This window comes from Microtus oregoni, unplaced genomic scaffold (genome assembly GCF_018167655.1).
Source record: "Microtus oregoni isolate MIOR12 unplaced genomic scaffold, Mior012 000008F_ref0000371, whole genome shotgun sequence".
NCBI lineage: Eukaryota > Metazoa > Chordata > Mammalia > Rodentia > Cricetidae > Microtus > Microtus oregoni.
The window spans coordinates 13,375,354-13,396,771 of record NW_024543067.1 but is presented as its reverse complement, the minus strand read 5'-3'; the positions used below and the strand labels follow the sequence as shown (position 1 = coordinate 13,396,771).

The window sequence follows — 21,418 nt, the reverse complement described above, 5'->3', positions numbered from 1 at the left end:
TGCTGTATATGCAGTCATCACATCAAGATTTATTTTCTTCCTGTGAAAAAAGCACAAACATGTCCTCGACCCAAGTTAATATAGTGTTGGGTCCTCTTTATAATCCAGTGCAAGGTTCTCTCCACCTTGCTTCAGCAAAGGTCACCTTGGTGCCATCATGCTAGAATCTGTCCACAGCAGATTGCTCACGGACATACATATTCGAGAAATTTAGAATAAAAGTGCATGGCTCAAAGCATTATGTGGCATTTGAGTATATAATTCTCCTGTTTTTGTCTTTTAAAATGGTATTTTCAAGGAGCCATGGGCACACTTCATAATTCCTTGTTCTTGAGAATGATTAGGAATACCGGTCTTATGTTCAAATTTCCACTGGAATAAAATTGCTGAAATGTTTTACTAACATATCTGAACCCATTTCCATCTTTATGATTTTTTGGATTCCCATATATGAGAAGCATTTTAAGCAATGAGTTATTGCATGCTTAGTGGCTCTTCCAGTTTGCACAGTGGCCATCAAGAATCCTAACTATGTATCAATTGTCACATGTACATATCTTAATTTGCCTAATTCTGCCATGTGAGTAATATCCATTTGCCATAAGCGATTAGTAAGTAGTCCTCAGGGATTTACTCCCAGATGAGGTACAGGTAAATACTATGGGTCTATAACACATTGCTTAACAATTTGACAAGCAGATTCTCTTGTTAATCTTAATTATTTTCTTAAACTTCTAGGACTTGAAGAGCATTAAAAATATATTGGCTGTCAATATATTGATTAAATGCCTTAATTGCAAAAAGCTGAAACACTATAGGAACAGCTAACAGCTCAACTATTTGAGCTGAGGTTTGCACTACATGTCCTTCTCCATTAACAAGATAGGCAGCTCTTCCTTTGGAAGAACCATCTGCAAAAATCAACATAACCTCCTCTAAGGGATCCCCAGCCACTACTTTAGGGAAAATAAAGGAATGCAGGGGTACAAATTGCAGCAACAGATCAGGTGAGAAAAATTATTAATCTGGTCTTCACATTGAGCAAAAGCAATTGTCCAAAAATCATTATTTTGAAATAATCAGTCTGTTTCTTAGTATAAGGAACATTGATTACAGCATGTTCTCTGTCAAAATATCTTCTAGATTCTATCTTGCTCTTCTGTGCGAAGCAAGCTAGTGCCTCAAAATAAGGATTTACTACCTTAACTGGCTAAACAGGAAAGTGTAGCCATAAAAGTAGACTGTCTTGCCATAATACTGTTGTAGGCGACCAGGCAGGAAGTAAAGGTGGGGCGACAAGAAAAGGAGAATTGGAGAAGAGGAAAGACTCAGTTTGCATTTGTCATCCAGACACAGAGGAAGCAAGATAATACTGTCTCATTGATAAAAGGTACAAAGTCATATGGCTAACATAGACGAGAATTATGGGCTAATATAAGATGTAAGAATTAGCTAAGAAGCCTGAGATAATAGGCCAATCAGTTTATAATTAATGTAGGCCTCTGTATATTTCTTTGGGACTGAATGGCTGCGGGTCCTGGCGGGACAAAAACCTCTGTCAACACCTCATTGCCTGCTGTGTTTGGGCAGGGTATAGGCTATGTTCAATGGTCTTGCCATACACCAGCAAATTTAGCTGAGGTTCTAAATCTTGCAGTGGCTCTGAGACTTCTGTGTCCACAAGCTTAGGTGGGTATAGCCATGCCAATTTCTTTATTACCTCTGTTTTTTTATTTTAAAATTAGGATAATTCCTGGATCCTCTCCTCTGTTAAAAGCCATAGATTTATCCATATAGGCTCCTCGGCTCATGGACCAATTAGCCTCAAGATATTTGCATTGACCAGCTACAGGTGCTGACTGTGGGAGGTATAGCCCTTCAAACTTTCCTGTCTCCTGCCTTTCCTGGCTCCACCACACAGTTGAGACTCAGCTGGCCACGGTGCGTGTGCATAAACTGCCACAGTCTCAGCGGTAACCTAGGCCATTTCTGGGCTATGCACCCTGAGCTCTCTTCTCTCTTCCCACTGACTCAGCAGCAGCAGTGGCTGTGACCGGATGACCACAGCACTACAGCTAATCAGGGGCAAAGACAAGGTCATACTTTGGCTTCTCCAAGTCCCGGAGTGGCCCAAAGGTAGCGGTGGATATGGCCACCACCACAGGAGTGGGAATATAATATTTACAAACTCTAAAAATTTCTGCCTTTGTTTCTGCTCCATTCCAGCTCCTCCAGCTATCAAAATATATCTAATATATTCAAGCAATTGTACAGTTGAATAAGATTTCCTTGTTTGTAAATGTTTACAAATATTTACAGTTTTACTCCCAATTTTTTTGCCTTTCTCTTTTCTTTTTATTATCTATTATTTATTTGAGTGCTCATTGCTCACCTCTATACCTGCAGTGTAGTTTTCTTCATGCGGGGTCTCTCATGTTCTCTCCTGTATACCTGTCCACACTTCTGTTCATTTCAGGGTTCACCTGTTGCCCCACATTGTGGTACCATTTGTCGGGGATGAGCTTTGACAAAAACACCTCTTGCCCGGTTAAGGACATGGGGATCAGGAAAATCAGTAAAGAATATGAAGACGCAAATAAAATAATAAAACAGAAAACATAAGGTAGTATCGGGAAGGAGTTCTAGTGAATACTAAAATTGCCCACATTTAATTTTCCACACACTTTTATACCCAATACAAAGGGCGGGGGGAAGAAGACAGCAAAAGACTTCTTTAACATGATACAAAGGACAACACAAACAGGTAATTGCTTCAACACCTTGAGACATCAAGTCATTAGCATTCTGTTGTTTTTTGCAGTGAAGCCAGTCTAGACCAAGTATCCTGAAAGCAGCCACTCCCCAGGTAAGCACATAGTTACAAAGGAAGGAGCAGAAGTGTGCTTGCATATCCTGACCATCTGTCAGTGTGGGGTGGATCTTTCCATATATACCATCTTAATGTCAAAACAACCAAGTAACCACGTCCAGAGTCAAGATGGGTAGCCCTGGTTATTGTTAACCATTTTTAGCAACCTCCAAACTCTCTGGCCATCAGACAAGGTGGAAATAGGCTCACAATTTTGGGCCTCCACATCTGAGTTCTGTGGATGTCCATGACTACAGGCTGCAGTGACCTTGCTCATCCACGGGAAAGGTGTCGTCCATCCCTTCTCATTCCCCCTTGGGATGCCTCTAAGAAAACCTCCAACCTATCCACCTGACACTCATACTCAAAGACCCTAAACTTATTTGTTTTTGCAATAAAATTTGGCCTAAATACCCCTTAATCAATCCAAATGTCTGCTTAATGGCACCCTAGGTCCCAATATTATTCAGGACCTTTACAAATACTATAAGCGATCAGGGGAATGGGAAGAGGTTTTTCTATATCCAAGTTTTCTCTTTGCTCTGCTCCAAGCCTTCTCTCTGTACCTCATGTTCTCCTGCTCAACTCTTTCTAGCTATGAAGATTGAACAAGAAAGTCCTTCCACTACTTCTGACCCAGTTAATCAACCTTCCCCCAAGGGAACAAAACCCACAGCTCCTCTGGCCCCTCCAACTTCCCTTTCACTCAAGTTGGTTCACTAGCGCCCACTTTCAGTACACTAGCAGCCCCTAGTCCTTCCACTACTCACTCCTGCTCCACCCTGAGACCCTCTTTACCTCCCCCTTCCCAGCCCAAACCAGCTAAAGGACTCCTGACTCCACAGGCAGAAGTCATAACTGTGACCTTTAAGGTGAACCACGGGAGGTATGAAAAACCCAAAACAAAATGCCTGGTGATGGCTAAGGCCTTTCCACTATCCAGAGCAAAACCTAAGGCTCCCTGCCCTCCCAAAGGCCAAGGACCTACAAGTTCTTGTTACAAATGTGGTCAGAAGTGTCACTGGGCCCAGGTCTGTCCAAACCCTTGTAAACCACTTGGATCATGTCTGAAGTGTCATCAAGGAGGACACTGGGGTGTTGATTGTCCCCATGTCCCTCGTGGGCATGAAGATATCAAGCCTAGATCGCCCTACATCCAACCTCCTTGGACTATCCATGGATGACTGAGGGAGCCCGGGCACCTCCATCTCTGACAGGAGCCTCAGGTAGTTATCACAGTATCAGGGCAATTCAGCCCCTTCCTACTGGACACCAGGCCTGCTTCTTCAGCCCTGATGGAGTTCTGGGGTCCCACCTCTTGCTCCTTTCTAGTGATACCGACCTGATCCATCCCGTTGCTGGGAAGGGACCTCTTAGCCAAAGTGGAAGGCTCTATTTCTTCTGTTCCCCCATCCACTTGACCCCAGGCTTGCCAGATGTTCCCCTTTCCTTCAAAACCCACAATCTGACACACTTCTTTTATCAGACTGGGCTGAGTACACAAAATTAAAGCAGAGGACTCCACTATCACATGTAAGACCTTGCTCTACAAAAACAAATTGGGCATCCAATATGTTACCCAATCTTACCACCTCACCTTCCATGATGTTTGTAAAACCCCCAGAACCTATCACTTGCTTTGGGATCTCTGGCTGACCAACCCAGCGGCAGTTCCCTTCACCCTTAACATTTCAGAAGGAATCAAGTTGCTGATTTGACTCTTAAGATGTGTACAGATCATTTGTTTCTGCTACCCATCATGTCTGGTTCCAAATTCCCCTCCACCCGCTCTAAGCATCCATCTCTCCTCATCTACTTGGTAAATGCCCTCTTTCTGGCCTCTGGAGGAACTCCTTCAGGGTTTCACCACAGGGCCAACTGTCTATTAAGATATTTACTTTATGAAGATGCTCTCTTGCTCCTCTCCCTCTCTTGGAACCTGATGTGGGATTCCCCTCTGTATGCTGTGAATACCATCAGTTAATAAAGAAGCTGCTTTGGGCCTATTGCAGTGCAGAATAGGGCAAGGTGGGAATTCTTAGCAGACAGAGGATAGAGTAGGCGGAGTCAAGAAGCCATGTAGCTGCCATAGGAAACAGACGCTGGACACCAAATGGAACCTTACTGGTAGGCCACAACCAAGTGGCAATACACAGATTAATAGAAATGGGCAATTTAAGACATAAAGCTAGCCAATAAGAAGTGTGTGCTAATAGGCCAAGCAGTGTTGTAATAATACAATTTCTGTGTGATTATATCACGTCTGGGCAGCCAGGAAATGAACAAGCAGCCTCTGTCTACAGGAACCCTCCCTGTTTTCTGGTCTCCCTCCCTCTAGGAGCTGCCTGCTAAGCCCCCACAGCTTTCTTAAGCACATCTGGGCCTCTGCAACTTTGTCCCCTATCCCTCAGCTCCCACTTGGAGCTTACAGAAACTCCCTCCAGTGGAGTTCACTCTGTGACCCCTCCCCTCCTCTTCCACAGACTCCAATGTCATTAAAGCCTCACTCTGGCCTCAGTATAGTACAAATGGCTAAAATTTGCATTTTCAGTTTTCAATGATGAGCACTTCACAAGTGATCCAACATTCTCTGATATCTAAACTTGCTTTCTTCCCTATCCTTAGCTATACCCGTCTGGCATAAGCTCTTCCATAGGAATGTTTATTGTCCAAGAGACCCTCACCTCCATCAGCCTGTCCTAACAAGGTCAGGAAATCTCTATTCAGGCTGACAAGGCTGGTTCAGTTACCTGTAACTCCTTCATCCATGCCCCTTCACTGGGGCTTACTACCTATGCCTGTTTTCTCTATTCATGTAGGATAATTTCTACTGTTTAAGAGTCCAGGAGAGTGTCGTAAGAACGTGAGTGCTTAAAGTAAACCCCAGAACAAGTTCTGAAGGTCTAAACGGTGTTGTCTGAGGATGTGAACGCTTAGGTAAGTTTTGAAGGTATAAGAAAATGTGATATAAACCAAAGTTCTGAAGGCGGAAAACACTGAGGGTAACTAAGTTCTGAAGGTCTATGAAAGTGTTGTCTGAGGATGCGGAAGATTAAGTCTGAGGATCTAAGAATGGGTTATGTAAATGAAAGTTCTGAAGGTCTGAGAAACTGATTTAGGGTTGATAGAAAATGTTTCATTTTTCTTCCCCCTCTCTTCTACACCTAAGTCGTTCTAAAACACCTGCCCCTTATTCTGTCCTCGACAACCAAACTAGAGATTACTGTGGACACTGGCCAGAAACTTATGGAGGCTACTCTTATTGGTCCTGTAAGAGATGTAATGCCATTCAGGAAGGTACTCTGTCTTTTATGCACAATGAGGAACATTTATAAGACTCACGGCACTCCAGATGGAAGACAGGGGTCACTGGTAAACTTTACTACAGCACTATTACAGCTGCCCATCAGGCACGCTCAGAATACAGAAGGTATACAGCCCATTCTCCGTGCCTAGGTATAGACACAGCAGAAGTGGTTCAGAGCTCCTCAATGATCCTTACATCACTAATATCACCCCTTTTTGATGATACTGATCCCACCTCCCTGTCATATCTTTTGTTTCAGACCTTAACCTCTGCCAATCCACTATTGACCAATGCCTTGCCTGACTGCTTTGAAGAATGCTGGTTGTGTGTCCCTCCTGGGTCAAACTCACAACCACCATTTGTGGCTTCACCTACTCATTGTCTTATTAGATTCTCCTATCTTGCCGCCTGCAAAATGCTCTGAGTCAATAACAACCACTACCCCGTCCCTCTCCCACATCTCTCTCTTCGGTGCTGCAGACTGCTTTAACTCCTCAGGAACACACTTTGTGGGAACTCTGGATTCTGCAGATCGCAATAATGCCATGACGCTTAGTGACTCCCACAGTGTCCCTAATACCAAATACTCACTTCGTCTCGAGTCTCTGCGGAAAGGCAGTCGACCGCTGCCTATCTTAGGTGGTCTGGGACTTGTGCCCGGTGTTCCTTTTTCCTAAATCAGGGTTGAAGAACCTTTGCCGATTCTCTTCACTGAATTTAGAACAGCAGGGCAGGACTAACGAGCCGTCCCGCTCCCACCCCTGGGGGCGGGGTGGGGGTGGGGTGCTCCGGGCAGGCTCTCACGTGTGCGGTCTGCAGAGGTTGGTCGGGACAGGGTAGGACGCGGCTCCCGCGGCCCCAGGTCAGCGCGCGCCCCTCCTCCGGGCCTGAGTCACCGCGTCGCCCGAGTCCCCACGCCAGGATGCTTCGCTGAGCGCGGTCGGGACGCCGCGGGGCCCTGGGGGCGCTGGCAGCGTGGGGTTCTCGGCCGCCCGGCGGCGCCGCTCGGGACCTGCTCGGACGCTCGGCGGCCTGCGCGCCCGGGCCTCCATGGCGTTCACCCGGAAGAGGCAGCGCGAGCAGCAGCTGCAGCTCTACTCCTCCAAGGAGAGGTGAGCGGGGCCGGGAGGCCGGCAGCGGGGGAGGCCGGGGCGCAGCAGGCGCTCGCCCGCAGGCCGCAGCCGCCTCCCGTGACCCGGAGCCGCGAGTGGGCCCGGGGACCTGGGGACGCGCCTCGTGGGGGCGAGCGCCCCGGGCCCGCAGCCGGCCTGCGCGGGAGGCCGTGGGAGAAGCGCGTGCGGCGGCCCGGTCGCCGTCACCCGCGGCCCAGGAAGGACTTGGGGAAGAGCTACGGCCTCCCTCAGATCCCGTCCCCGGCTAGGAAACCGCACTTCCGCCTCGCGTGTCCTTCCCAGGGCGGTTTGGCGACCCACACGCCGGCGGCTAATCCGGCTGTGCTCCCACCAGGAATGCGGGCTACACCGTTTGGGGTTTTTATTTATTTATTTTTGCAAGCACGGGGTTTGTTGGTGGGAGCTGCGGTCGGGCTGTCAACATTGTCGCTCGGAGCCAGCAAAGCTGGTTTATACCTGGAGACGCAGGTGCAGCTTTTAATTCTGGGTGGATTTGCCCAGTCTTCACCTGTAGCTGTTCACTCCACCCGCCGGCTTCCTTCACCCGGACAACCCTCTTTTCATCTGTCATGTCGGGCTGGTCAGGGGGTGCGTTCCGAAAGTGCATTTCCCACCTGAGTTTACGTGGGATTTCTTTGTCTGGCACTAAGGACTTGTTAAGACTTGTTGGCGCTCTCTGTATTGCGTCGATGAGTCTTCACGGGAACCTTTTAAAGGCTTGAACTGTTGGCATGCTCTAGACTTCATTACTAGTCATTTGTAACAATCCTGTGACCTCGGTGATGAACAGGAAAACCGGGGGAGGGGTGTTTTGTTCTGTTTTTATCTAAATTTTAGATTCTCACTCTGACTTTGATCGACCTAGCCTGTTAGGGGAACCTGCTGCCCTTGTTATTTCCAGCCTAGGCTGTTTTGTTTACATGTTAAGCCCGCGGTCCTCCAGGATGAGAGTTCCCCTAGCCCAAGCATTTGTCAGTTATCAGCATCAACTGCTCCCCACAATCAGCATGGACAGTTGAATTCTACTTCCTGATCACCCCAAGTTTTTTTTTTTTCTCTGCCTAATGACTTTGCAATCTTCGGTGTTATTCATAGATATCTATTTTAGGGGAGCATCTCCGACTGTGAGATTTGAACTTAAATCAAGGAGATTCTTTACAAATCATCCAAAAGACCAGCTTGGTAAAGCAACCTTGCCGAGACCCAAATTTAACATTTCTGCACACGTGTTTTGTGGCTTATCTATCACTGGCAACATTAAGGACAAATGAGCAAGATGCTAAAGGCCATTGGTTCCAGTTATCTCAGAGGAGCTTGAGGCCAGCTTTAGAGATAACCAGGGGCCTCCCTCTGCACTGTGCACTCCCTGGCTCCATCATACTGAGTTAGGGACTTTAGATTTCTACCATTCCCAAACAATGACCCCAGAGAAAGAGAAATTGAAGTTAGGGTGTATGTGTCTCTGATTGCTGATTCAGCTCCAAGCAGAGCTTGTTTGAGAGATTCCGTGCCAGCGGTTTCGATCAGTGAGGACAAGAAAGAATGCAGCAAAGTAGATATGTATTCTGGATGGTCAGTGGGACCGAGGTGTCTGCTAGTGGTCGTGCATCTGGCATTTAAGAGGGCTGGAGAAAGAAGCCCAGCCGGGATTGTTAGGTACAATGTGAGGCACTCAGTTAAACACTAATTTCAGGTCATTTTTGGCATATGTCCCATGTAGATTTGGGGATATGTTTATACTAAAAGCTTAGGACAGACTAAGTCTATTGTTTATTTAAAATTCAACTTTAACTGGAATCCTGTACTACTTGCTACTTGTAAACCACATAGCCCAAAGCTGAGACTTTTGATTTGAATAACCACGCACTGGTGCTGTTTGCTGAAGTTCATGGAAAAAAAACAAAAACAAAAACAAAAAACTGCTTTAGCGGTTTTCAGGACCAAAAGCAAATAAATGATTGGTTCTATCTGATCAGATGAAGTGCTTTTGTATTCCTACGATCATGTCAGGGGCCCTATTCATCTTATTAGATATTTAACACACATTCTTTGAAATAGTTGAGTGTGGCAGAAGCGGTCAAGCAAATGAGGATATTCTACGAACCGCCGCTTGTTATTCTATTTATGAAGACTTCTATTTAAATGTTGTCTTCACAAGTATTTTTGTCTTACTTATGTAGAAGCTGAGACCCATTTCTTCACAGCGAAAGCTGTCGTTTGCTTTCTGTGGTGTGAGAGAAGGAACAGCCGCTGTTCGTAGGCTGTCAAGTCAGGCTAACTTGTCAGTGACGCTTAGTTTTCTGTTGTATGCCTGTATGTTACATTAATGGTTTTCCAGGCATTCCAGAGACTTACGCTTGACTTTAGAGAGTCCGTGGATGTGTAATTCCTTGGTTATGCTGGTATTAAATTTTTTACTTAACATATTTGTTTATCAATAGAGTTAGCATCTATTAAAAATAGTTTTTCAAAATACTAAGTGTTATTGTATAAGCTTCCATTTCTAGTGTGGACGTGCCAGTCTTTTGATTCCCTTTTGTAGGTTATGCCAGGGATTGGAAAAGGAGATAGAGTGCAGAATCAGCACTCAGTCAATAGGACTCTAATGGATCACAAGAAATTGTACCTTTAAAAGATGGACTCCGTTTTTCACATATAAATCAGCTAGAGAGAAAATAAGTGTTGCAAATATTTTGGTTAACTTAGAATTTATATCGGCTTCATCAAAAATGCTTAGTAGCCTGTCTCCTTATTCCATTATTGTTTCAAATTAACGCATTCCAAAACAAGACTCTATCCATAGATTGAATTTGAGTTCTTTAGCTGTATGATTTGCATCAATTGTAACATCTTAAGTATGATATCAATAGGAGTGGGTCCTTAAGGATTCAGTTCTTTTTTTTTTATTAAATTTATTTATTTAAGATTTCTGTCTCTTCCCCGCTACTGCCTCCCATTTCCCTCCCCCTCCCCCAATCAAGTCTCCCTCCCTCCTCAGCCCGAAGAGCAATCAGGGTTCCCTGCCCTGTGGGAAGTCCAAGGAATCCCCACCTCCATCCAGGTCTAGTAAGGTGAGCATCCGAACTGCCTAGGCTCCTACAAAGCCAATACGTGCAGTAGGATCAGAAACCCATTGCCATTGTTCTTGAGTTCTCAGTAGTCCTCATTGTCCACTATGTTCAGCGAGTCCAGTTTTATCACATTGGAGCACCGGACAGAAATCTCAAGGTCCAAATCAGGAGCAGAAGGAGAGAGAGCATGAGCAAGGAACTCAGGACTGCAAGGGATGCACCCACACAATGAGAAAATGGGGATGTTCTATTGGGAACTCACCAAGGCCGGCTGGCCTGGGTCTGAAAAAGTCTGGGATAAAAGGACTCAGTTCTTAATTGTAGTTTCTTTCCCTCCCTGACTTCCCCACCACCCCATCCTTCCTTTTTTATTTTATGAGAGTATAAAATACATGTAGTCTAGGCTAGACTTGAATTCCTGACTGTGGAGGCCCGAGGATGTGAGCCTATTTCCACCTTGACCAGAGGTCCGAGAATTGGACTTCACCTCTTTTCTTCCAAGGTTATTGTGTTTTTGCCTCAAACCAAGGTCCCACCTAGATTCAGAGCAGAGAGTTTTCTCAAGGCTGTTGTCAATAGGTGTGGCTAATATTCAGACCTTATATTTTAGGAATAGAGAAGTAGGTTGTTTCTGCCAAGGGTCCAGTTCCTTTATGGAGATAACATTGGATTCCACCCAGGGAGTGGTTTGCCTATAGAATGTTTTGGTCTAGGGTGTGGGTGTGACTTGTTTTGTTCTAGCAACAGAATATTTAACTGTGGCTGTAGCCTGAGACCTGTTCATTTCCTTGTGTCATGTTAATGCAGTTTTTGTCTTACTCCTACCTTTTGGGGTCCTGGGTATTTAAAGCAATTGGAAATTTGGGCGAATTTTCAGTACTCACGGAATTCCCTCCCAGTACTATAAATATAAAATATAGTATTATTTTTTTCATTCACGTCTTCATATTCTTTATTATATTTCTAAATCCTTATGCCTCTACCTTGGTAAAAGGTATTTCTGTTGAGGCTGGTCCTGAACACCTGACCCTTTGCCCGCACCTCCTAAGTGCCCTGGTGCAAGCATGCGTCACACCATGTTAACCATGTTAACCATCGTGCAGTGCCACTTTCTTTTCTTGTTATTGATGTACTGGTGATCCAACACAGAGCCTCGTGCTTGGTACCTCTGAGTTCTGTCACTGGCCTGACTTCTAAATACCACTGTGGTCCCAATTTTAACATCAAATATTTAGAAATTGTCCTAACATTTTTAACTCAGAAAGATTTTGAAAATTATTTTTTCAATTTATTATTATTATTATTTACTTATTCCATTTTTCCTCAGCACTGGGGATACTGGGGATTTAATATAGTGAGGGACTTGCAGATGGTAGAGGAATGTTCTACCCAGTCCTGTTACTTACTGTCAATTTGAGTTTTATGAGAAACTTTGAATTGCTATCTTTTTCCTGAAGTGAATCTTTTAGGAACATATAATCACCTCACTGTTTCTAGTAATTTTTTTTGTCTGATATTCAAACAGTTGTATCAGGTGATTTTCATTATGCAAAATTCTCCATTATTTTTTCTATAACCTTGTGTTTTGTGTGTTTCTTATGAAATGGTATATTATCTAACTTTAGTCTTAAAAACAATACATTTTATGCGTTTATTTTTATGCATGTGTGTATGTGTGCGGGCCTGTCTGGAGGTTGCAGGAGTCAGCTCTGCTTCCTCATGTTGGCCTAAGATCTCAAACATGGGGTGTCAGGCTTGGCAGCAAACGCTACACTGCCTTTCTTGTTTGCTGGTCCCTTCTTGTTGAATTTTTCAGTAGTTCTTTTGACTCTTAGTCTTAAGAAACAGATTGCTTATTATTATTACAGATTTATTTCTGCTATCTTACTGCATCCTGTGACTTCCTCTCCTCCCCCAACCCCTTTTCCTTTGGATTAAGTGAAGTCCTTAATGCTGTCTTCAATGTTCGTGCAGAGGATGGGGCTCTGTATCCTAATTTTATCTTTGCTTTGGTGCTTATGCTTGAAATTCTAACATTTAATTTACTATCCGAAGCTAATCATTCACTTTACCTTCCTCTCTATCAGTGTGCAGGCCCTGGAATAATTATTCCTGCTGTCTCATACTTAATTATAGTCTGCTGTTGTCCAGTTAAATATACACATTCGGCATTATGATTGCCTGGTTAATAATTGTGTGGTTTTATGTGCATGTTTGCTAAAGCCTTTGAGTTTTCCTTCTTGCATGTCTTGTCTTCCTTATGGAAATTTTCTTTCTCAATAATCTGTAAAAGTTCCTCTGAGTGGCGTCTGATGATAGTAAACTGTCTTTGTTTGGCATGTCTAAACATATCCTTATTCTGCCCTTGCTTTGAGAATAGTCTTGCTGGATGTATCATTCCAGTAGCATTAGAAGACTCTAAACAAAGGCAGATGACCAGAGGATAGGCCAAAACTTGCTGTAAGTAAGGATACCACTAGTAGAGAAATGGTTGGTCGCAGGTGTGTCCGGTTCTTTGGACAGCCCTCAGCTACCCAGTTTTGCCACTTGAGATAGGGAGAAACTTGATGCCTGTAGAATGAGCAGTTGACAAAACACAGTAGGTTCTGCTCCTTACTTGTGGGCAGCCCAGAATTTGTGCTTAAGGTTGTCCTCCCCCACTGGCTTGACAGGGAACTAACAAAATCTGTAAGATCTGGCAGGATTTGTGGTATCCCTGTCCAGAGTTAGGAGACATGACCATGTTCCCTGGCATCATTTGGGAGCTGTGGACAACCAGGATTGATGACCTTAAATGCAAATCTCTGTAGCCAGATTCCGGGCAACTTCACAGGGTACCACCTTTTCATCTACAACCAGCCAGTACTGCTGCTACTGAATTGTTGTTGATAAGCAGAATGTCCTCTCTGGAAGCTAAGGAGGTCTCCTTTCTGTGGTGGTTGCTGCCACTAGGTAGCCCTGTTGATTTCTTTACACTCAGATTTTTTTTTTTTGGTCTGTTTTCCAAGGTCGTCTATTCAATATTTCCACTGCATCTTGTAGTTGAACTTAAGTAACTAAGTAAATGACTTGACAAGATCGCATAGCTTGGTCACGTGTGATGGCTAATTTTGTCACCTTGGTTGCATTGGGAAGCACCTGTGGACACACCTCTAAGTGTGTCTGAAGACATTTCCAGAGAAGATTAACAGAGGACAAGAAACATCAGAATGTAATGGCTACAATGCGATGGACAAGGGAAAAGGAAGGAGCCTGTTAAGACAGGCAGCTCTCTCTGTGTCCTGAGACATTGACTTTAGCTGCTGCTGCCTTCCTGCCAGGATAGACTGACGTCTGTGAAACTGCAAGTCACAAGACAAAACTAACACACCATGACTGAGTGCAAACTAGCCCTAGCACTGAGTTCTTGGGCCAAGTTCAGCCTTTGTCCACGGTGACTTACTCATCTTGTTTTCAGTACAAGGCATGTGAACGGCTAGGTAGCACTTACTGTTAAGTTCTTGAAGTTTAAGATGATTCTGGCGTGACAGAAGGAAGCCTAGTTTTTATGATCCTGAAATCTTAATCTGACTGCACCCCGTGGGTCATCAGCATGAGCATGCCTGGAGCTCGTCCTGGGTCCACATTAGAAGCTTGTTTTCACAGCCTCTTAGATGATTGTGTACACATGCAAGGCAGAGAACTCAAGAGAATGTCAGTGATGCCTCCCTGCTTTCTTCTGTCCTTTTGGTGCTTCTTTCCAAAGACTCCTTTGCCTCTCTCGGGTCCCCACGGCTCCCTGGGCCATGGCTTTGTGTGTTGACTGCAGATTCCATCTAGGGCTGAATGTGCTGGGTCAGCACCTCACCACTGAGCTGCTCACCCACCCATTGGGCTGTGACTCTTGATGAGTGATGGAGTGAGGGAGCAGAAGGACTATTAAGAGCATCAGTCATGTTTCTGCCTTCATCACTGTAGATCGTGGAGACTTGGAATTAGAAGCCCCAGGCTTTATAGGTAGTGCCAACAGAAAGGGTTTTGGTGGCTGAGCTGGGTCCATAAGTAATGATCTCACCCACTGAGAAGAGAGTATTGTTTCTTAAGCTGGGCTTAGTGTTGGAGCCTTAGACATGCTGTGGCAGGGACTGGCTACAAAAGTCGGCTGAAATAGTGAAATTTCGTAAATATGCAGAGGTTAGGGACCATTAATGTACATGAGCCAATGGGTACAGGAACTAGACAGACTCTTTATCTCTCGGATATTTCTATGCAAATTTGTAGACTACGGCTAACTTGATAATAACTAGACACCTGGGAAGAGGGGACCTCAGGTGACGAACTGCCTCCCTCAGATGGGTCTGTGAGCTGTCTGTGAGGGCATTTTCTTGATTTCTGGAGGGGGTCCTACACATTGTGGGAGGCGTTCTCCTGAGCAGGTGGTTCTGGGTAGTTTTACATGAACAGGGAGGCAAGCCAGTAAGCAGTTCCTGCCAGAGGGTTCTTCAGGTCCTGCCTCCAGGTTACTGCCTTGAGTTTCTACCTTGGTGTCTCTACAGCAGGGGTCCTCAACCTTCCTAACTCTGTGGCCTTTTAATACAGTTCCTCATGCTGTGTCCTCCAACCATGAAATTAATTTCATTGCTACTTCATAACTGCAATTTTGCTACAGTTAAGAACTGTAATATAAATATTTGTGTTTTCTGATGGTCTTAGGCTACCCTTGGGGAAAAAAGCAGAAGTAAGGACTTTCCTCCCTAAGCTGGTATTGGTCATGTTATTTATCATAGCAAAGGAAGGGAACTACTACAAGCCTTAATGTGTTTAGGTGGGGCTTGATTTCAGAATCCATTGCTGAGAGCTGCAGATTTATGCAGAAGTGTCAGCCTGCTAGAGAGTTGTAAATGCCAAGAAGATGCAAAAATTCCTATTGGTTTGTGGAATTCAGGACCAGAGTAGGTGGGGCCCACACAGTGAGGACCTTATGGAAAGAGGAACAGAGATAACACACTTGCATTCTTTCATTGCAGGTCCCCCTCAAGGGACAGGGGAAAAAGTGACAGATGCGTACCTGGTGTAGAAAACAGGAAGTGGCAACAGTGACAAATGCCAACAGAGAAGTGTAGTTGAGCTAATTACAGCTCCCCACTTCCCTTCTTAAAGTTTTCATTTATCCTAATGCAGAGAGCTTGGGACGTTTACTTGATTCTGAACATTAACGAGACATTCATAAACCAAGTTCAGTAAAGAAACTCAGAAAGAGCCGAAGGAATTGAGGCTGCAGCCTTAACGAAAGCCAAGATTTTTAAAGAAAGCAGTTTCAAAGCTTTCAAGTAAAAAAAAAAAATATATAGTCATTTTTACTGGACTGTTCTGGAAAACATTTTCACGCAAGAAGTAATACTACCATTAAAAATATAATTTAGATTTCTTGTCCAAATTGCCTTTCCTGCGCAGTTGCAGAAGGCAGGGCAAGCAAACACAGATGGTTGTTTAGCAGTGTTTCTCCACGTTGTTCTCCAGATCTGAGTCCAGAAGCTATAACTGGCTTCAAGAAAATTGGAGCCTCCCTTGAACGGAAGCTTTGAAAAATGCTGTAGGTTAAGAGAACAAAACAAAATTTCTGAAGTTGTGTTTGAAATGAGGACATATGTAGCTGCTAGTAGGACCACATGGACTTGAGAAAGTGACGCTTTTTGTGTATTCCCCTCATGACAATGGCCTTCGTCTAGAAGAGAAAGAATTTCACGAGCTGTGTGAAGACAAAGCGGACACAGGTGTCTGCTGGCATAAAAATGCTAGGCAAGCTCGTGTGCAGGGTTGCGGTTGTCTGGTGACCTGGGAAGTCAGAGGTGCTGAAGGAGCATGCGCGTACTAGCTGGTGTGAGTGCTGGCGGGACAGAAGGTTCAGAGACCTCAGAAGGAGGAAGTTGCCACCATCTCCAGCATGAATTACAGTGAAGTCCTGCCCTGCTCCCGAATCTGATTGGAAAGTAGAAAATGAAGCAGAGTTTAGTCCCCTTCACTTGGCGAGAGGATGAAATGTTTGTTTCGTTGTTTGTTTTTAACTTTTTTATGTGTGAACAGAGTTAACATGGGGAGACGGATGTTCATGTAGTTAGGTGGCCTCTAATGTAAGTGACTGTTGAGTCTGAAAGAGTCCTCCAGAGTATGGTCCTGGCCTGCGGAGTGCTTTGAACTAAATAGCTGAAAAGGTCTCAGGAGTAAGGTACCTGACCTCCTGCTCCTGCCCCCCTTCTCCGCTGAAGTGAGCCATGAACTCCTTCCCCAACTGTCCCACAGAACCCAGAGAACCTCTGCCTTAACCAACCACAGAAACTAGAGGTCAATTTCTCTTCCTCTCTTGAAGCCCTTCATTGTGAGGGCTTCTGACTGTACTCAGAAGCCAAGAGGACTCAGCAGACTGTTGTTGAGCGACTCTCCAATCTAGCACCTTCTGTCATTTACTTTTCCACACAGCTGTCTGCTTTGTGTCTCAGGGACTTTAACAGAGAAGGGAGGAAGTTTTCCCAGGGCCATTGGCATGCCCTCCTGTCTTGCAAAGATTTACATGATTTTGTTAATTCTGTCTCTGATGAGCCTGCCTTCGAGAAGCGTGGCTGTCATGATGGACAAGGGCAGGCTTTGCTCTTTCCGCCCCTGCAACTCTCTTCAGACTCTGCTTAAGTGGGGCTTGGGGGTGGGGGGGATGGTGTTTGCAGCTGTGACGTCACCAGACTATAATCTTCCTTGTTTGTGTGCCTGTTTTCTCAATCTCTTCCTTATTTCAGATCTCAAGGGCTAATTTGTTCAGCCGGTTGTCTAGTGGTGTCGGACTTACTCTGAGGGTGGTCTGGGTGTTCATCCCGCACAGTGGGCTTTCCTGTGGCATGCACAGTGCCACCCAAGTGCCAACAGATTTACGTGTGTAACTTAGATCCTGACCAGTACACTCTGTGGACCCACTCTTGGGAACAGTTGTGGAGTGGCTGTGGCCATGCACTTTCCATGGTGCACGCGTGGGGGTCTGTGCGGGAGTCAGTCCTTTCCTTCCTCCAGGGTTCCAGGGATACTCAGGCCGTCAGGCTTGAGCAGCAATCCCCTTTACCCACGTCTCCTCACCACCGTATTTCTGCCATTGTACTTTTAAAGCACAAAGCAATTCAAACTGAAGGGACTATACAACTCAATATATTTGTTTTACTTATTGAACATGCATGGTCTTAAACATTAGCTTGGGTGTAGCCATCTGTGCACCTGTCTCTAGAGCTCATTGGCTTGTGGGAGTCATAAGAACTGAAGTCAGTGTGGGTCTCAGGGTTATGGCAGGGTAGGGGCAGAAGCCTGGCGTGCACCATCATCGGACACTGACATGAGCATTCCCATGGGGAGGAGAGCAAGGCTGTCATAAACTTAATTTCCCACAGTTTGATACTGTTGTGTGTGTGCGAACAGTGCATCTGTGTTGGGAAGGATTCCATTTGGGGCACGGGAGAGACAAGTGTGGGCTTCCCAGAGGGCCGCCTAGGGTGTGGAGCAGGCATGTTAAACACCTCTGTAGACCAGATGCAACACGAAGCTGTCTTCTTTTCCCGTTCAGGTTCTCCTTGCTGCTGCTCAATTTGGAGGAGTACTACTTTGAGCAGCATACGGCTTTCCACGTCCAGAGCCAGGACAGCCACGAGGAGAGGTGAGTCAGCTCGCACAGTGCTGGGCACTAGTGGGCTCTCAGAGTCCACTCAGGACTGCCTAGGCGTCCCTCTTCCCTCTCTGTAGTTAGGTAATGAGATGGTGGCATGCCTTGTGGGGTTCCAGCTCCTGAGGCTGCCAACCAGGACTCCCTCTAGTCATTGCTTTGTCCCTGTGCTCCCTGCTCCCGGTCTCTGCAGGGTGATGCAGTGAAGTCATGATTGGAAGCCATGGAGCAGTGAGGATGAAGTAATAAATAATGCAGTGGGAACCAGGGCAAAATCTGCTTCCTCCGTAACTACTCACTTGTTTGAAAACAGATCCAGCTGCTTGGGTCGATTTTTTTTTTTTTTTGAAAGCTACAAATCAAAGCATAATTTGTCTTTGAATTTTTGTTTTCCTTGTACAGGTTGTGCTTCAGTGCCACTAAAGTACTGATTAATGTGAAGTTATTCTTAGTTGAAAAATTCTAGCTTGTATGTATAATGGAGTAACAGAATTTAAACCCATGATGGAGCAATGGCTCTGTATAAGGGGTCAGCAACTACACGGCCTTTGGACCAAATCTGAGTGGCCACCTGCTTTACTGGTATGACCACTTGTTTGGGAGCAGCCACCACTATCTGTGTCCCTTGTTTGATCACCCTGTGACAGTTGTGACAGAGAGTGCATGATCTGCAAACACACATTCATAGAGACTATTCACCATAATTGTATGTGTGTCGTAATCTTCAAGGGCTGCTAAAGTCCTCAGGTGAGGGGTACCAAGAAGGTTTGTAATGGGCATGTGAAGATTAATACCACCTTCAGTCCCCCGCGGTTCCCACTGGAGTGAGCACTCCCTGCACCTCCCCTGAAGTACTGTTAGAGGGTGCCAGAAAATCTGATCTAATCTCATGGTTGATACAAAGGAGGACATGGTAGAGGGGTGTCTGTCACACAGATGCAGTAAGCGGCATTTATAGGCTGGGAGGTTGGGCTCTTGTCTGGAATGTCAAAGAGAACATGAGTTCTAGCCAAGTATTGGAAAAGGAAAAACAAAAAAGTCATGTGGGAAAATAATTGTAGATTAGCAGGAATGAGGAGTACATTATATGAATCAGGTGTTATATGGACTCTTTGGATTTTGATTTGAGTAAACAAACTGTGAAAATACATTTATGAAATGGAAAGTTTTTGAACACAGTCTACTTGGAGAACTTAAGGAGTTCTTTAAGTGTGGTAATGATAGAGCCCTTATTAAATGAGTGCTTCTTCAGAGCTCCTTACGTGGACCAGCTGGGTTTAGGAGGGGCTGATATAAGAAGCAGTGGAAGCAAAAATGACCAGTGCTAAAGCTGGGTGATGGGCATATGGGCACTTTCTATTCTAGATGCTTATACTTAGAAGTTTCATTCGATTAAAAAAAAATCTAGCTGTTGGTAACTTTGGATATTAAAAGTAAATGCACTTAGCAGCATGAAAAAATGTACATTTTCAAAACCCTTTGAGAAAGGAGAGCTGTGAACTGAATTCTGACCTTCTGTACAGTGGGTGCATATATTGAGTAGTAATGATGACCAGAAAGCTCCAGCAATCACTTCTTCCCACAAAGAGGAGAGTTTCCTCTGGGACTGGGAGGCCATTCTCAACTTTTCGACTGTATATCTCAGTGTGAGGTTTTGTCTTTTTTATTGTTGTTGTTGATTTTGACACTTTGGATTTCTAAGTTATATAGAAACATAGACTCACAGATTTTTTTTCCTCCTTAGATTCTCAGAGATACCCAAGTCCTTGAATGATTCAGATCCCTTTCAAAAAGTGCTATAGTATGAGGATGCGCCTTCCAGGCTTCTTCCTGTTTACTTAACACTGTGACTATGTCCAGTCCTGAACAGGGCACCTACATAGCGCTTCATCCCTTTCCATTCGGCATAGTGCTTGATGCATAGCAAATCCTAGTTTTGTTTTTGGAACTTTATTAAATTAAAAACTAATATGAGTTGGTTAATTATGGAGACAGAACCTTAGATATACAGGGTCAGCTGCAGTCACCTCAGTTAGAGCAGGGTAGCCCAAGATCCCTGGGTGGACAAGGTAAGAAACTTCACCCAGATACCAAACAAGGGCTAGGAAGATGACTCAGTGGTTAAAGAGCTCTTTGTGTACTCATGAGGACTAGAGGGCCACCCCCCACCCCCACCAACTATGTAGAACTCAGGCTGGCAAGGCAGTCTGCCTGTAATTCCAGCCTCGGAAGACAGAAGACAGGCCTTTCCCAGAGCAAGTTGGCTAATGAAACCAGCCACTTCCATGAGCTCTGGGCGTGACTGGGAAATCCTGCCACAGAAGATGGAGGCTGATTCCAGCATCACCCATGGCCCACAAATGCGCTGTGAGCAAAGGCTGCTCATTCATTTCACTGCCACCCAGACTCGAATAATAACACAGACACTATATTAATTACAACACTATTAGCTCAGGCTTTTTATTGGCTAGCTCTTACGTCTTAAATTAACTTATTTCAAAAATCTGTGTATTGTCACAAGGCTGTGGCTGACTGGGTAAGGTTCTGGCATCTGTCTACTTTGGCAGCTACATGGCATCTCCTTGACTCCGTCTTCTCTCTCTCTCTCTCTCTCTCTCTCTCTCCATATATATATATATATATATATGTGTGTGTGTGTGTGTGTGTGTGTGTGTGTGTGTGTGTGTGTATGTATGTTTGGATTTCCTGCCTGGCTTTACTCTGCTAAGCCATTGGCCAAAATAGCTTTATTCATCAATCAATAAAGCAACACATATGCAGAAGGACATCAGCAGGCATGGACACACATAGACATATTCATAAAAAATGGGAGAAAAAGATATGAAATCATACAAATTATACTTGTATATAAATGTGCTTCTTGGAAATTACTTTAATTTTTCATAAGTACAGTCACTTTCCCCTTACATGTGTGTGACTTCATAGTAAGCTGTTGTCTTGGTTTAATCACTGATAAAAGTCAATTGATAAGAGAAAGGTGATGAATATTGGGTCAAATTAAGAACAGCCTCTAAGATATTTGAGCATGTTATTTTCCAAAATTTAGTAAAGCCATATGACTATCCTAGGAAGCTAATGAAGTGGTCAGCCCCTTATCTGATTATATGATATCACATCACATAGTCTTTAAAACTGCTTATTTTCATGAAATGGAGTTTTCCCATGAATACTTAAATCATTGTTTATGGTATTTTGTATGTAAAATTCAAACTTAATTTTTCCATGATTTTAAAAAGCAAAAAAGTCTTTAATTAGTTGTACCAATTTATTGGTGTTTTCTGAGTAATTCTTCCATATTCAGAGGATGAAGAGACAATGAAATTTGCTGGAAACTTCACAGATTTA

The 21,418-nt window shown here is 44.5% G+C and overlaps 1 protein-coding gene across 1 annotated transcript in view; it reads left to right on the top strand.

Annotated features, from left to right (window-relative positions):
* The first annotated feature begins 7,158 nt into the window (after positions 1 to 7,158).
* Nsmaf (neutral sphingomyelinase activation associated factor) overlaps positions 7,159 to 21,418 on the top strand; it is a 53,356-nt gene continuing 39,096 nt past the window's right edge. Inside the window, exons 1-2 of the mRNA XM_041657247.1 lie at positions 7,159 to 7,288; positions 17,957 to 18,046. Coding sequence (XP_041513181.1) covers positions 7,227 to 7,288; positions 17,957 to 18,046 — 152 coding nt within the window. The 5' untranslated portion in view covers positions 7,159 to 7,226. The remainder of the gene's footprint in view (positions 7,289 to 17,956; positions 18,047 to 21,418) is intronic.